Source organism: Syngnathus acus, chromosome 10 (genome assembly GCF_901709675.1).
Source record: "Syngnathus acus chromosome 10, fSynAcu1.2, whole genome shotgun sequence".
Taxonomy (NCBI): domain Eukaryota; kingdom Metazoa; phylum Chordata; class Actinopteri; order Syngnathiformes; family Syngnathidae; genus Syngnathus; species Syngnathus acus.
Genome location: NC_051095.1, coordinates 11,326,606 through 11,343,383, shown reverse-complemented (window position 1 = coordinate 11,343,383; position 16,778 = coordinate 11,326,606). Strand labels below are relative to the sequence as shown.

The 16,778-nt window shown below is 39.8% G+C and overlaps 1 protein-coding gene across 2 annotated transcripts; it reads right to left on the bottom strand.

Annotated features, from left to right (window-relative positions):
• Positions 1–230: 230 nt before the first annotated feature.
• Positions 231–16,429, bottom strand: znf185 (zinc finger protein 185 with LIM domain). Of its 2 annotated transcripts, XM_037260541.1 has the most exons (32): positions 16,266–16,428; positions 15,527–15,580; positions 14,333–14,453; positions 13,892–13,987; positions 13,785–13,811; positions 13,622–13,678; positions 12,832–12,873; positions 12,683–12,754; positions 12,505–12,585; positions 12,359–12,415; positions 11,748–11,831; positions 11,388–11,669; positions 10,253–10,318; positions 9,953–10,033; positions 9,658–9,732; positions 9,243–9,317; positions 8,356–8,430; positions 8,098–8,151; positions 7,678–7,728; positions 7,538–7,582; positions 6,850–6,891; positions 5,599–5,664; positions 5,388–5,459; positions 5,201–5,263; positions 4,886–4,978; positions 4,661–4,708; positions 4,077–4,115; positions 2,897–2,950; positions 2,746–2,820; positions 2,626–2,646; positions 1,969–2,071; positions 231–1,052 (listed from the first exon to the last, which is right to left on the bottom strand). In XM_037260541.1, exons 2-32 carry the CDS (start codon positions 15,534–15,536, stop codon positions 951–953), a joined length of 2,229 nt encoding a protein of 742 aa, XP_037116436.1. In that variant the 5' UTR covers positions 15,537–15,580; positions 16,266–16,428; the 3' UTR covers positions 231–950. The 2 variants fall into 2 exon arrangements, with proteins under 2 accessions (XP_037116436.1, XP_037116437.1); XM_037260542.1 differs by lacking the exon at positions 12,832–12,873 and having other exon boundaries at positions 16,266–16,429.
• Positions 16,430–16,778: the final 349 nt, after the last annotated feature.

Here is a 16,778-nt window from a genome sequence, read left to right as displayed (position 1 = left end):
CTGAGGACAATCAGGACAGAAGCCACTGGACTTAATTAGCTTTTTTTCCTCTTTCTTAGTAGCCCAATGGTTTGCTATGCCAATGTTTTACGTGACAATGCAAAGAAAATGTGTTACTTGGCTGATATTTTACCAATTTGCTACCAATTGTATGACGTGGTGCAATATGTGCAATTGGTTTTAGCTGATTTTTTTTTTTTTACAGCACCCAAATGAGCACACTATACTTGTTACATTTGTATACCAGGATAAATGTTTTATTTTGTATAGAAGCATCGGAAATATGAAACGTTTTGTTTTAAATCAGTGTGTTTAGAATGGTATTTTGTAAGAAGTCATATTTAAGCAAAGTAAATATAAATATATTGTACCCCATAGTGGCAGTGTTATTGAATTCAATTTGCAGTTAAGCCCAAAATGATCCATACTCTGACCAAGTTTTAGACTATAAAATGTAATTAATTTTTTTTCAACTTCAATCACAATCCTAGAACAGTTTTATGAGCTATTATTTAAACATATCCTGTGCATCTACTGAAAAAGGATTTGAATTGGAATTGGACAAACTAATGGAAATGAGCAAATGGCAATTGCATTTTCTCTTGAGAGTTTTTTTGCCAGTTGTGTGATTTCCAACTAAAATGATACCCATTCAACAAATGGAAATTTTAACACAAAAATTGGCCACGTACAAATAGATTTGGGCTCAATTGTGTTTGCTGTGGATACAAATCCTTAAGTTACAAATTCACCAGTAGGAAGAAGTGCACAAACCTGTTTTGCCAATAGAAATCTTGCCTTGCGTGAAAAGAATCTAAAGTAATTATTTTTATTGCTCGTTACAGTCTCTTGGCTCACCCTAAACCTCCATCCTTCTTGCATTGAAGCCGTCCAAACTTGTTGGAAGAAGGCTGCTTCTCACTTTAAATGCAAATGAAGAGCCGCTGCGATCAATCGAAGGTTGCGGCGTAGCAGCTTTCACAGTGGACTTTGCCTCCATGCAGGAACATATTGTCGATGAGGTCTCCCATCGGCTTCCAGCATGAGGCACACTGAGAAATAGCCAGGGTGTTATTACAAAACGTCTTTGTAAAAATATTTTAATTACTAATTTCTTCGCCTCAAAACACTCCTGACGACATGAATAATAATAAGCAAGGATAGATCATGGTGCAATTAGTCACACTCACATGCACGCCTATGGAAAATGTAGTCCCCTCAATTAACCTGAGGAACCTTAGGTTAATTAATCTTACTAAACTGAACATGAACCGAACCACAAAACCAAGGTCCATACCGAACAACACATATTTTTAAACTATCTTAAAATGTTTCCAATCATTTCAAAGTCTCCGCAACCGAACTATGATTTTTGATGTATCATTACACCCCTACCAATGATAGTTTTGTATGGTATCATCATTATAACCGGCCCCCCAAGGGCAACCATAACTCGTATGTGGCCCGCAATTTAAGTCCCTGCTAGGTAAGGACTGATTATCGGTGCAGTGATTATGAAAAGTCGAGGTTTCAATATGAGCAGAGGTAATGAGCAGATGAGACTACTAAGCAGAGTACAATATGATCGGCTGCTGGCAGAGTGGAGTAAACGAATCGTATCAGTCGTTCTATTTTTCCCCATGTCCTCCAAGTGGTTCAACGGAGTTTTATATTTGTATACCTCTGCATGTGCCACTTACTAGGAACCGGAATCTTACTGTGGTCGTAAGGTTGCCAAGCAACCAGCTGGGTCGCTAGGAAGTCACTAGCCAAGAAAAGCCTTTTTTTCCTCTTTGCAGTCTTTGTGTCAAACTGTGCTATGAATTCTTATTTATTGATTTATTCATACTTTGAATGATTCTTCTTTGCAAACATAGAATGATACATCTTTTCCACCAAACATGTTTTTGAAAATAGGAAAGGCACATTTTTACAATGTAAGACGTCAAATAAATGATGCAAAAGTACCTTGAAACAATGCGGGTGGCAGTCAATGTTTAGGTGCTCGATGGTGATCTTGGCATCGTTGCCCACCGGCTGTCCACAGTACGTGCAGGGGGAGGAGACAGAGCTGCAGGGACACACACATGCACACAAAAATTTTAATAGTCATAGGAAGGATGGATAATAATTGTTTTTTTTGTCCATTGACATTGTGTTGCTTCTTCTAGTGCAGGGGTGTCGAACTCATTTTTTCGCAGGCCGCATTGTAGTCATAGCTTCTTTCGGAGGGCCATTTTGACTGTCAACCCAAATAAATGTATGAGCACCTCATATTATATAAAGTAAAAGCTCCAAAACAAACTGACAAATAACTCATTTTCAAATCAGACGAGTAAAAACTAGTCAAATATTAAAAAAAAAAAAAGATATTAAAAGTGAAGACAATTTGCAATTCTAGTAATGACACACAAATTCGATGCACAATTTGTCTTCGCGGTCCACATAAAATGATGTGGCGGGCCGTATCTGGCCCCCGGGCCTTGAGTTTGACATCTGTGTTCTAGTGCATGCCTTGGCCACCGGGAGACAGTATACAACAAAGGCTCAGTATGTTGCACTAATATTAGTTCTTTGCAGAAAATACTGTGAGTCTGTGAATAATATATTATTTTCCTACATTACCTAGAGTAGGAAGAGGACCACCTGGAAGAGACATAGACAGAAGACATCAGGATGCAGGCCAAAGTCATTTATCAACAGTATTTCTGATCAATAGCATAAGTAAGAGATACTGTACAGTACCTATTGAGTGAGCCCGTGGCATTATGGGAGGACATCTCGGTGGTATCGACATATTCCTTCAGGTACACAAAGGGCCTTAAACATACGCGGGATAAAGATGAACTCAGACAACATGGATATTAGTTATCACTTTGATTGAAAGCATTCTCACTTTTTGGTGTCGGCTTCTGGCGTGGGGGTTCGCGGGGCCTCCACTAGCACGGTCCTGGTGTCAAAGAGGGCATCGTTAGTCTCATCGCTCACCCATGAGTGACAGCGATTATGCACACATGCACACACTGCATCTGCTCAGTGCAGCTCGGGAAGATAATTATTTTCTGTCAATGCGTGTTAATGTCGTGCTGCTTGATGGCGAGATGTTTGACAAAGCGACACCTTTAATTCGCATCAGTAATCTGACATCTGCGGAAGTGTAATTGTGTGGGAGAAACGAGAAAAAAATGCACCATAGTGGGGAGGCTGACAAAAATAGAAAGAAATTTGATTAAATACCTTTTTTTTTAATAAATTTGACAATTTTGCAAATAGGCTACCTGTCACTTTTTTATATATACAATGATCCCTCGCTACGTTGCGCTTCACCTATTGCGTATTTGCTATTTCGCGGGTTAAGTGACGGGAAAACAGCGTTTAAATACACGCTGTTGGCACGGGGTGTCTCGCGTCACTGCGGACGTAACCGAGCGTCGTGGGAGGTCAGCAGCGTGAGGGAAGAAGTGTCAAGGAGTCAAGGTAAACCATACTTCTAATTAACTTACAATACACCCATGCCTTCTAGCGGCCAACATGAACCACTACGTGTCGGAAATTTCAATACAATGGTGTTTAAATTTCTCAATAATACATCTACCGTTTCTACTTTGCGGATTTTTGGAACGGATCTCCTGCGATAAACGAGGGATTACTGTTTTTTGTTTATTTTTTGGGTAATTAAAAAGATCCATTTAAAAGCCTACCCCAGCTTTCTTAGGGTGGAAGGTAGACTATACTCAGGGCTGGTTCGCAGCCAATCACAGGGCATTACAAATAATGATTAAAAAAGTTGTCCCAGCCCTGAAGTTTAGTGGGATTCCTTCACTTTATCCATTTGTAATGACCCAATACGTTTGTTCGTTTTGTTTAGCTTTACATGCAAATAGGAGAATTCTCAAAGTAAATTCGACTCTAATGTGCTAAAGTAAACGTGAAATGATCCTTAAGAGCAAACATTGTCGTCCTACACAACATTGTTGTTCAGCCTCAGCAGACTGATAAAAGAGCTTTGATGGCAAGCGCGTACCAGACGACCAGCAGAGCAAACAGACCAAACTTTCACAAGATCATGAACTCACCGATCCATCGTCGACCCCTCCTGTTCACCGTAGGTCTCCCTGGAATATGAAAGCCAGCCGGATTAGACTTTCACTGTCGGCCGGAGCCGTCAATATGCTGGACACGTTCCAGTAAACAGGGACTTTGTTTTCTTTTTTCTAAGTCTTCTCTGCAGAGGCCAGGGATTTATTGACCATGTGGGTCATTTTCACAATTCTGTCACTTGATCATGAACTGGGAGTTTGTCTTGACCCAAAGATGGATTTTGTTTTTTTTCTGAAACGTAGCGATAAATTACAACATGGTAAAATCCGGATTGCGCAAACAAAAAGATGGAAGTATCTCAAAAACCTGATGTGCTACAAAAACAATAAAGGCATTTTTGAAAGCAGCATTAAAAATATGTTTCAAGACACGTGAATGGTTAAATGATTAAAATTTGGTTTTGACCAGCGCAATCCCAAGATTGAAAATCAAACCCAGCTGACACATGCAGGGTGTATTTGTTTGATTTTTGATTTCAGTGTATTTCCCTTCCCTGCCCACTGATTCCCATTAATTCTCCTGGAGAGTATCCAAGTTTGAAGACTCTTCCATTTCCTACCTGATGGTGGTGATGGTTGTGACTGTGTGCATCTGCGAGTCCTCTGGGCTACAAAACACATCAGCATTATGTAAGTTAAGTTTCCACTTCGGTTTAGCTTGTTTTCAATTAAATGCTTGACAGCCTCTTAATTTCCACACACTCATAAATCCTGCGAGAATGGCAAAAAGTGAAAAAATGGATTTAATTTGCAGCTAATGAGCTCCGCCATGGGGAAATGACTACCTCTCCTCCTCCTCTTCTTCCTCCATAGTGCTAGTGATGGTAGATATGGACGGGGACGTCCACTTGTCCCAAGGCGAGTCATTTTCTTGGGACCTAAAGACACATGACGACAGGGATTCACATTTTATACTCGGAAGGAGGAAAAAGCCACATGTTGACCACGTTTGTGACAAATACATATCAGATATCCAACCTATTTTTATCAGCACGTCTGCACAATGTATTCTGGCTCAATGAGCAAAGGGGTCATGCCAAAAAAGCCTCGGTCAGTGGAAGAGTAAGATAGCCCCCAGCCCTCCTTCGAAGGTGACTTACTTTCTCTCAAACGTAACCAGAGTATGTTGTTCCTCCTGTTGGCCAACCCCCGGAGCCTCTTGTCTGAGTGAGAACACATACATACATTGAAAGGCTTTTAGTGCACAATGGGCCAGGGGAGAACTGAACGGAACACGCCGGAGAACATGGAGTGGAGGCGTGAGAGTAAATCGAAGTGTGTCATCACCTCTCTTGTGTGGTGGTCTGCAGAGGCGTTGTGGTTTCCCACGTGCGCGCCCACGACCGGTGAGTGCTTAGGCTGAAGAGGGGGCGAGCCGTGATGGAGGAGTCGCGGCACATGGAGCGGAAAGACAAAATAAGCGCATTGTTTAAGAAATGGATTTGCGCCGATCCCGGCGCTCACTCGCGTATCCGTTACACATTCAGCGGGCGAATACCTTGTGGCGGTGGTGTCGATGGGGATGACTTCCTCCGCCAACGATTCCAGGATCCGGTTGTTCATACTTGTTAGCAAGCACATGCACAAAAATACAGTTAATGAATGAAATGAGACATGTTGACAGGGGTAGGAAGCATGTTATCGGCGGGTCTGTCTCACAGTCAAATGTTCTGGGTTTGAATTTCGGTTCAGACCTCAGTGATTTGCAACTGGTGGGTCGAAACTCAAAATGTGAGCTGAGGAGCCATTTGGGTGGATTGGTAAAGGTTATATTTTTCTCAAAAGGGTATCAATATGGGTTTTTGAGGCTGATGTCAATTCCGATATTTCGCAGAATACAATTCAATACTAAATTAGTCAGACAATAAATGATAAATAAATGTAACGCTTCGTTAAAGAATGGATTGGTCATCCATTTAAAGTGCTTAGTCAGCTTATTTTCTTATTTATTGTACCACTCACAGTGTGACTGTGGAAAAACAGTTTGGGAAGATGATGTCACCCGTTCTTTGCTTTTGTGAAGGGGCATGACTGAAATTGGTGACATAATGACAGTGCCATAAATTTCCAACATTTTTAGCTAATGAAACATTATTTTGGATTATATGAAAGAAGTCCTAGATTGTGTGTTTGTTTTCCCATGACCTCAAAACTAGTTCTCCATATATTTATTATACTGGTAAAATTGACAATAATTACAAGAAAGGGCAATTATCAAATGTAATTATGTAACCATTAACTATGGTGGGTACCACAGCAACCTAGCAGTGATTAATGTGTTCGTCTCACAGTTCTGCGGTTTGAGGTTAGAATCTCGTGGGTGTGAATCGTTGTTAGCCATGTGGCTTGTGACTGCCCGATGGGTGTTGTATCGCTACAGAAAATGGATGGACGGATGGAATATAGAGAGGAGATCTTTGTGTTATATCCTAGCCCTTATTTAGTTCAATAACATCTTCAAATCACCTTAGATGACAACAATTTAACTTTGCTTCTAGCACTGGGACACTAAGATGATTAATTATTTTAGCCATCAAAAAATATTGAATCAACTCTAACGGCCTGAAGTTACTTTGGTCATTAATCATTTAAAATTCATTTGCTAATTTATGTCACCACATTGTAAAAAGATGTGATAGTTCAAAGAAATATGCATTTAATAATGAAAGTTATTGGATTAATTATAGTAAATGAAGGCATACTTTAAGAGCTTGCTGGGTGTTGGCTTACTGTAGATTTAAAAACTTACATGATCTCTGGCTCTTTCCTCTCCATGACAGTGTGTGATGAACTGAAGGCGATAACATTTGAAATGAAATTATAAGCACGATTGATTAAATTCTAGAGTAAACATAATTCTCACGAGAATTAATTGGATTTTCTACAATACGATTTTATACACGGAATTGATAAAAATTAACGGGTTCATTAGCTTGTTTTGAAAATCGAAATAAAATATACTGTGAAACCTCAAAAGTTATGTTTTAAAAAAATAATGAACAAAACTTTGTTTTGTTGTATTTTTATGATGTCACCACAGAAAGTACTAGGGATGGTAAAGTAAAATTACGAGCAGTAAAATTATGCAGAAATGATAAGATTTTACAAACCTCAACAATAACGCAGTGATAAATAATGTTTGTCCAGCTAATCAAGGTTTTATGTGACATTGGAAATAATTGATTCATTTTACATTATTATGAGTGAACCAACATCACTGAATGCATTGCGTTAAACTTTGAGGGTTTTCTCTGTAAATGTAGTCAATTTATTTGTAATTATTTGATTAATTCCGATTGGAACAAATTGGCGCATGATAGCATCTGATTACAATCCAATCCACAATGAAACCGCTGTATCGCAATCATGACTTGTTTGTCTGCTCACAATAGCAATCCCAAAAGAGAACGGCGGAATTTGTGTGATCCTTTCTGTACCTGTTGATGGAAATATCTGAGAGGGGCTGTAGCGGGTCAGAAGAGCTGCAGGAGAGAAAGGGGACTCGTAATCACATTGCGCTGCATAATGCATGACGAGAGCTGCAAAACTGTCACAGCTCCCAAAGCAATATGATTACCTGTTTGGGGATGTGCTCCCTATCGGGTACGGATCAAATGGATCAGTCGAGCTGAAACACAATTTCACACTGATTTCACTCTCAATTGTTAGCACGATGCGTCTAGTGTCACACTGACTCTTAATGGAAAGATGTAATGCGGTATGAATTGCAAACAGAAACAGAAATGAACTAAGGGGTAGGAAAAAATTATGACTTGGATTGATTTTGAAATCACGATTAAAAAACACAATTACTCTGTGATTTCGTAACTTTGACATATTCTTTTTTTTAGCTCGAATTAAGATGATCCAAATGTGACCAAAATCCTCAGTATTACATTTCATCTTCGCCACCGTACTATAAATAAACACAAAGAAACATCGCCGAGCTTTTCACCATATCAAATCAAACAAGCCCAGTAAAGGCAAGTCAAGCTACCTGAACTCTGTTACTGTGGTAGTCACATGTGAGGTCAAGATGTCCCGCTCCTCACTGCACAGCGATGGCAAGATGGAGAGGAAAGGAGCGAGGAAGCGCATCCATGACGTGATGAGCGGAGAAAAGAGGGCAGGCAAAGGTTACTGTGGTTCTTCTCATGCACTATTTACATTGAAAGTACTCACAGACTTGCAGGCATTTGACTAGCCTGCAAACCAGGGCAGGAAAGATTTTGTGTATGTGTGTATTTTCCAATACCTCTTCTCAGGAACGGTTACAGTCTGGGTGGTTATAGTGACAGACTCTGTGGTTATACTGACAGACTCTGTGTTGCTGATGGGCAGAGAGACACATCAGAGTCAGTCGTGGTTATTGCACAAGTCATCAGATCAAAACACATTTCCTACCAGGTAGCCCTGTGATTACATCTAACTGGATTGTTTTCAGTCTAACTCATGGGTACATCTGAGGCCGACGGAGACAAAGCAGAGATACTCCATCAGAACTGAACACTCGCTTCTATTTTCAGTGGCGCAGGTAAGATGTTCTCTTTTTGTAAGTGGCGGCTTCAAGAAACTTTAATTTCTGAATTTATATTTCACGCTCAGAGATGGCATGAAATACAAGACTAATGGGCTTCAACAAAATTTAATGGCTGGAATGCATTTTCAACAAGTATAATTTCTTTTTCACTTTTCCACCTGTATAGTTCCACCATGTTGCTATTCACCATCACATCAACAGCCTCTCTTTAAGCTATTGCTGATTGCTTTCAGTCCATGCAGAAGGAGAAAGGTTAGTTGTTTGAGCACTGTAATTTACTTCATGACACAACTCGTAATGACCTTTTTTAAGAATTGCACTCCAACTATCGTGAAAAATCCAACGCTATTGTAACCCTGATGCAGACACAGATGGAGACCAAACGCTTTTGCAACAATTTCTCTCACTCCATGTTTCTTTTGAGATGGCATTCATTTGAGCTACCACTGTTTTTTGCCGGATATGAAATACTGAGCAGTGCAAAGCTTTGCATTCGACTTGCACAACATGGAAATACGCTGCCACTGACAAAGAGGGCACTGATTTGGAACATAGTAAAAATTGATTTTCTTTTTTTTTTCTTTTGGATGCTCTTCTTGTACCTTTCAAATTTAGAGTGTAGATCCTGACTCCAATGTACAGGGCTGGGGGGAACAAGCTCTTCGAGGTCTTCTTGACTGTGGAGGCGGAAAGATAACAGTAAAAATAACAGCAAAAATAAATAGAAATCACTATGGTATGGAGTGTGTGTTCGTGTGTGTTTTTGTACTGATCCCGGCAAGTGAGATTGAATAAGAGAAGTTACCATACATACCAGAATGTGGAGGAGTAATATTATGTAATTTTGTGTTGTGTTGTGCAGCATTAATGCAATAAGTAAACAGATCATAGATTTCAGAGCAGAGTGACGGAATGCAATCGTTGAAGTATAAGAAGCTCAACAGTGCCACCTTGTGATTCATCTTCTAAAACAACCTTGATGCCTTTCATTTTACTGACAGTGTGTTTTTAACAAACCTAGAACTGAGATTCAAGATATCCTCTGTCCTTGCTTCATAGCTGCGGAATGCTGGAATTGGATCCTGTTCTTTTCTGTTGACATTAAGGAAATTGATTAGTGAACCTACTTTGACACACGCATGCATATTTATATCTCTTGAGTGTCTAATTTGGAACTGACTCTTGACAGGTATTTTTAGCTAGCTGTAAGAGATTTGACTCCTTTGAAGTGAACACAGTGGCCAAGTGCCATCAGGTGTCTTCTTGCCAACGCGGCAATGAAATGAATAAGAAAGTAGCTTTAGTTGTGTACCCTTCCTCTGAGCGAGTGTCCGCTGAGTCTTCATCTTCCTCTTCCTCTTCCTCTGCCAGCACTGGCTCATCATACTTCCGGCTGAAGGGAAAACGAAGAAAAGTAATCTCAACAGATGGCACGTGAAGCTTAAACATAACATGTTAGAGGCAAAGGAAAGTGTTTATTTTTTGTTTGTTGCTTCCAACTATAAACAGGTGACAAGTTTAGAACATTTTTTTTTTTTCTTTGAAGCTACTCAAACAAAGACTGCAAAAATATTTGCACATTACGTATTGAGGAAGGTGTTGCCGCCCATACCTGGTTGAGTTGACGTCGTCTGGAATAAGGTTTTCAAACATGGCGCTAAGTGTTTCAACTCTGGAGCTGTGAAGATAAGATAAGGCATGGAATTCCACGTCAAAGTCTCCTTGACATGTTTGTCGAGGTGGAATGCAAGCATGCCACTGAAATACCATTGAAATACTGCACATAACATAATTAACCCTTCATATGGCACTCACTGAAATTCAAATTTTACCCAATAAAGCCTTTGCAGTACAATACAAGAAAATATACTGTCTCGTTTCTCACTCTGAGCCCTGACACTTGGCAGCACAGTTCTGATTTGCATAACTATCACTTTATTTCAACTTAAACTGATCTGTGCTCCAATTCTTTCAATAATATTGCATGAATTATTTCAAAATTGGGGTGTTGAAGAACGTCACAAGTAGCAAGGCCTTCTAAAATAACTGAAAAATACAATGCAATAATAATGCTCTGCATTATTACACTATTCACAATAAGTGAGGCATATTCAGCTTTTGGGGGAATTTTCATGATGAACTTAAATTGCACTTTGACCTTTAACCAACTAACGTCAAAGATTAATATTTACTACTATTGACATATAGGGTATGTCAATCAAAAGTCAAATTTAACTGGGCTGATAGTGAATGAGTACCGTAATTTTCGGACTATAAGTCGCGTTTTTTTTTCATAGTTTGGGTGGGGGTGCGACTTATACTCAGGAGCGATTTATATACATATATATGGTTTTTTTCACTTTTTTGGGCATTTTATGGCTGGTGCGACTTATACTCCGGTGCGACTTATAGTCCGAAAATTACGGTAGTTACACGGCAAACTGAATTTGAGCTCCTCTTAACTTTTGAAGGCACATGTCCAGCTGCTAACATCTTGCTGCAAATACAATATTACATTGTATTTTAGGACTATATGTAACTATTTCTGATGTGCATAATATTGGAAACCGCTTTCAAGGCATTTTGACACCTACGTAAAATTTAAAACCACAATAATAAAAACATTATGAAATTAATCCTCAAGGGTTCTTATACTTATTTGATTGTGAAGGTGAGACTACGAATGTAACATTCAGGTTGTGTCCTGTGACCTGTAGCTAGAATCTTAACTAATTTAGATTTCTGACCTTGAGTTTTCCAAAAGTTCTGGCTCTTCAGTGATTGTGACGAGATGAGTGTCGGCAACCCCCGAATCATCGTGTTCTGAACGGGCGGAAACGTGAAGATAATCGGCGATGAGTTCAGGGAGGGGAGCAGCCACATTATCCATTTTCATGTCTTCAGACAGGTTCTTGTTCACAGCCAAAACCGGAGGGGGGTCTTGTTTGATGGGTTCAGGGGGGGCCAACTCCACCTTTGGAGGCTTATTAACAGTGACGACGGCTGTCTTTTCACTCGAAGTGGTGATGCTGTTAAAAAGACAGTCAATCAGACAACTTGACAGCAAGGGAAGACCGCTTAATGTAGACGCTTGGCCGAGTATTTACATGTTTTGAGTCTTGGGTGGTTCTGGCACAGACGTGACGGATGTGATGGGAGGGGCAGGGGGGTACACATCTGCGATCTCCACCCTGAATATGTGAACCACACACATGGATATACATATAAGCATTTGAGGCAGTCATTGCATCTCTGCAATGTGACATGTTCATACTCATGCTATTAATTTTTTTAAAACTATATTGGGACCTCCAAAGTTGAAAAGCATAATGATAGTATATCATTCTGGGGTTGAAGCATTTTTTGTTTGGAACCTTTATGAAAAATAACTGTTTTTATGCTCAGGCATCACTTTGGTTCCATTTTTGAGACAAAGGACTATGTGAGTTGTACAGTTTCATTTGGACAAAAGTAGTGCTTTGCTGCTATCTTGTGGCACCTAGGCAATTTCAAACTTGGCGGGTGAACACGTTCTCAAACGTCAATCAAAACTTGTTCAAACCGTTGTCATCAGGCGTGACATGACATTAATATAATATCGCTCTGAACAAAGTAACAAAGTTCACTTTGCATTATGGGGGAAATGGATGTGAACAATTCTTCTGAAGAAAAAAAACTTAAATGGATCGTATTGTACTTTTTAATAGTTGCTATTTACCTTTTTGCGACATATGGTGGTGATTCTTTAGCCACAGAATTTTCAGCTGCTTGAGACCTGTGTGTTATGGGGTGAATACATAGAGACTTATGAGAGCAGAACATGCAAGCACTCCTTTCTCAAAGCTGCAGAAAGTCGGGACGTACTCAAATTTCTTAGCGGCAGAGAGCACATAAGACCGTTCTCTGGCGGCAGATTTGTTCAGAACCTTGCTGGCTGCTGCCGTGCTGAAAAAAAAAGGAGCCATTGTGGCGTTAATGCAATCTCTTAGCAGGTAAGGTTTAAATTGAACAGCGTGTGCATGTGTGCGCGTGCGTGTCCTACCGTTTCAACTGCTCCTCGCTGCTAATCTTGCTGTCCACCTTCTGGGTGGAGGGCTTCTCCGTGTGGAGAGTGCTACGGACCACACACACGTCTCACGATAACATATTCACACTTGTCACACAGTCAATACAACATCTTAGTGAGCTTACTTGTTGCCTTCGTAATGTCTATTGGTGACTTTCGATGTCCCGCTGCCAAAACACAACACACCAACGAAAAGCTATCATCACAAGATCCTTTACTGAGTACGTAGGAGTAGCAGTAGAGGTGTAAACAATTTTGCTGGCAAAAAGGATGGTGCTTTTTTTTTTTTTTTGCAGTACACTTGAAAATGTAATAATAATTTTATGACCTTCCAGGTGGATTGTGGCCCCTCTAGTATGTACAGACTCTCAAGCTGGTCCGAAATGTTGGAAGTAATTTCCCCTACGCCGAGTTTACTATACACAACAGATTTGGAGAGGATGGGTACCCTTTACATTGTTGAATCAAAATGTTGACCCAATGTGGTGGGTCAAATCCTCAACCCAATGCGCTTGTTTTGGTTCAATCTCTATGGAATCAGCACTGGGTTAGCGAATTCAGAGGATTTGCTGACTCTATGACGGAATATCCATATCAGGAAATGGAGGGGAAAAAGTGCCCATCTTCTGTTTTCTAACAACTGAAAATACTGTAAGACTAGCAAACATAAGCCGAGCGATGGGAGGGAGATTGAGAAGCGACTTGGAATTAGCAGCATTTGCAGTCAACAGGTAAGTTTATTACCTCTGCTGAGTTTTTATTGATTTTACATCCTAAAAAAAGGATGTCCCTTGTCAAGTGCTATGATTTGTCGTATTTTACTTCTCTTGAGTATTGACTGCTATCAGATTGTGCCTGCATGGTGGACCCAATGCTGTGACCAGTAAGTGTATTCATCAGAACTGCAAGCCTTACCTAATGCCATTGGAAGTAGTACTTGTAGAAGATGAAGAAGTCTTGTTGAAAACACCTCTGTAGCAACAACAAAAATTGCGGGTCAATACAATTTTCACAAATTGACCATCTAATTGTATATTTTTCATTAGTTCTGCCATATTTGCAGCCGTCTTTGACTTACTTGATCATGAATCCCGAAGATGGTGATCTAAGTACAAAACAGAGACTTAATATCAGTATCATGTCGTGTTTTCCGAGTAATTATGGTAATTTACAATTTTTTTTTACTTTTGACTGTCAGACTTCGGTGGTGCAGTGGAAGTGGGTGAAGACACTGGACTGGTTGCCGCTCCATTTTGACGCCGGGCCCTTAATTCTGCCATCCTGCATGAACACACAATGACTTAAGTTCATAGATGAAGTGTTGTATCGACTATATTTTATTTTGCGTTGATTCAGAATCTGCCTTTGTTTTTTCTTTAGCAAATCAGATTTTCAGATGAACAATAACATAATAATTCATATAGTAATAAGTTTCATAACATTTATAAATTATTGGCTAGGTTCAGCAACAGGCACATTTTTTTTCTAAAATGCCATAGCTAAAAATTACAATGCATGATAAAATCTGTATTGCGTGATTTTAATTTCATTTTCATTTAAATGAATGAATAAATAAATAAATAGATAAATAAATAAATACAGTATAATTAGAGGCTTATAACTTACCATGGCTTCTCTTCTGCAAGTTGAACCTCCTCAAGTTCACTGCTGCGGTTCATCCAGCTGAGGTCATCCTTCAGCTTTGTCCTGACTTTGGTGGTACGGAAAACAGATGCTTTTTCCCCCTCTGAATATAAAACAAGAGACTTACTATTATGTATTTATTATTACACTTCCCCACAGCATGATGCAATTTGAGTGTATTTTCGCACCTAACAACACCCACTATCATAAACATTAACCTTGTTAAAGGAATGTCTCTCCAACTGTATAAATAAATGAAATAAAAATGGTCAAGTGGTTTGTCAAAAATAATATTCTTCAATTGAAGAAGGCGTGCATAGAGACTAACAACAATTCATCTCACATTCACCCCAATGGAGAATTTTGGCTTCAATGAACTCATCATGCATGTTTTGTTTTGAAGTCAAAGTACCAGGCGATACAAAACATGCAGGCCAGAATTAATAATTGAATCGGTGAGTTTATAAAACAGACGTGCTAACCAGAAGGCTACTTACAAGCTGCGCTTGCCTGTAATTCTTAACCGCTACATTTTTGTAAAACACTATGACCATCAGCCACTCGTGAAAATTAGTTGTCAAATCCTGCACACTGCGCCAGAAGGGCTTCAGATTACGAGGGGAGTCATTTTAACAAGAAGCGGTGTGGCAAAATTTGTATTTACAAGTATTTACGTAAGGAAGGAAAGCCCAACTAACGTTAGAGAGTGTGAGAATGTGATTTTCAAATGGAAGTGAACCTTCGAGCCAGATTCCCAGTTATTTGTAGCAAGTGAGAAATTAAACAGACAGAATATCGCTGGGGGTCTCAATTTGTGTGAGGTTTTCTGTTGAAAATTATGCATTTTGAATGTTAGTAAAACTTGTCTGTACACATGGCAGTGTGACGCAAGGAGGTAGACATACAAATGGTTAAGGTTACCAACAGCATGGATTATAATTGCACATGTTAAAAGGTGTTGGACCAAGTACGGAACCCTGTTGGACACCTTCGGCAAATGGTAATGCAAAAATCAAAATAATTCATAACTAACAGTATTTTACTTGTGAGGCTGGATATTAGCCAAGGAATGCATGTTCCGGTTGCATACAATTCAAACAATGAGACAATACCATTGTCTGAGAGCCACGCCCTGTGATGACCCATTATTGGGCAAGACACTTTCTTCCTACTCACCGGTTGCCATGGTTGGATTTTCTCTCGCGTCTTCACTGGTTCTTATCAGGCCACCTGAGAAATGCACACGACATTTTCAGATAAGGGAGGGCAGAAACGAGAAATTGTACAGATTAACCAACAAATGGCTGTTTTGATAGGAATCAGCCTTCCCACGCTTTGTTCCCTTCCTCCAAAAAGAACACACTCGGAAAGGAATTCCTTACTCATCCTTCAGACATGTGGACGAGCCTGTCTTTCCACTTCCCCAAAAAAAACCGAAAAAATGCTATTGACTGAATCTCAAAGAATATTCTGCGGAAAAAAAACATGACAATGACTTGTGTTAAACGTCTTCTGAAGCGGCCAACCCTTTAACCTCATTTCCAGCCAAAATACAAGAAATTTTTCAAAAATGACTTGTGAAAGTCTCCTTACTGAGAAAATTCGGTGAAATTCCTTGAGCAAATACAACATGAAAACTTCACTCCGTCAGAATCTTATGTTTCCTGCCACACTAATTAGTGCAAGTAAATACACAGGGGCCTCAAAAGACATATTTGTCCAAGGTTTAAGAGACCTGCCCATACAAAATCATCAATGATTAACGAAGTGTGCTTAAGCGGCGCAAAGGAACAGGACAGGCAACTTCATAAACAAGCATTCGTGGCAAGGAACAGCTAGAAAATTATGATGGCAAACATTGACTAAAAAAATTTACAGATTCAATGATACAGTGATCAAAAATGACAGTACCGACCTGGTCTCTCTTAATTATCCAGATGGGCTCGTAGCAGTGTAGTGTCCTGCTCAATGTGCCAGCTGGAAAGTGAGTGCGTGTGTGTGCCTATGTTTGTGCGTTCTTGTTTCTGACAGGTGTCTAGAGCTACAGGTACGGGCGTTAGCTCTAACAAGCTGAGCCAGTCAAGGAGTGTAAAATGTGTGGGGTGGAGCACTGTGTTTGTACCGCTCTGACTAATCCAAGTTGCTTGGTATTCACTTTGTTCTTTGGGAGTGAGCAGGCAAATCGCTGCCTTGCATGTGGCCAACTATCTAAAGAGGGAAATGCTGACGTGACAACAAGGGCCGATGCATTGGAGCAACATCTCCGGTGGGAATGAGAAATTGCTTTCGTGCTCATTAAAGAGGAAGCAAGCATTTTAAGGTCAGCAGCAAATGATCACTTGAGACAAACACTGATAAAAGATAGCAAGGTGCCTTGGGTATTACTGTACTTAGGAAAGTAACTAAATACAAATACTTTGTTACTGTA

Excerpts from the sequence above, each read along its gene's own strand:
- znf185 (XM_037260541.1), bottom strand. Across the intron at positions 8,152-8,355 it reads GTAACCGTTCCTGAGAAGAG|TGAGGAGCGGGACATCTTGA; the intron begins GTATTGGAAAAT and ends ATCGCTGTGCAG. Across the intron at positions 4,979-5,200 it reads CTGGTTACGTTTGAGAGAAA|GTCCCAAGAAAATGACTCGC; the intron begins GTAAGTCACCTT and ends ATGTGTCTTTAG.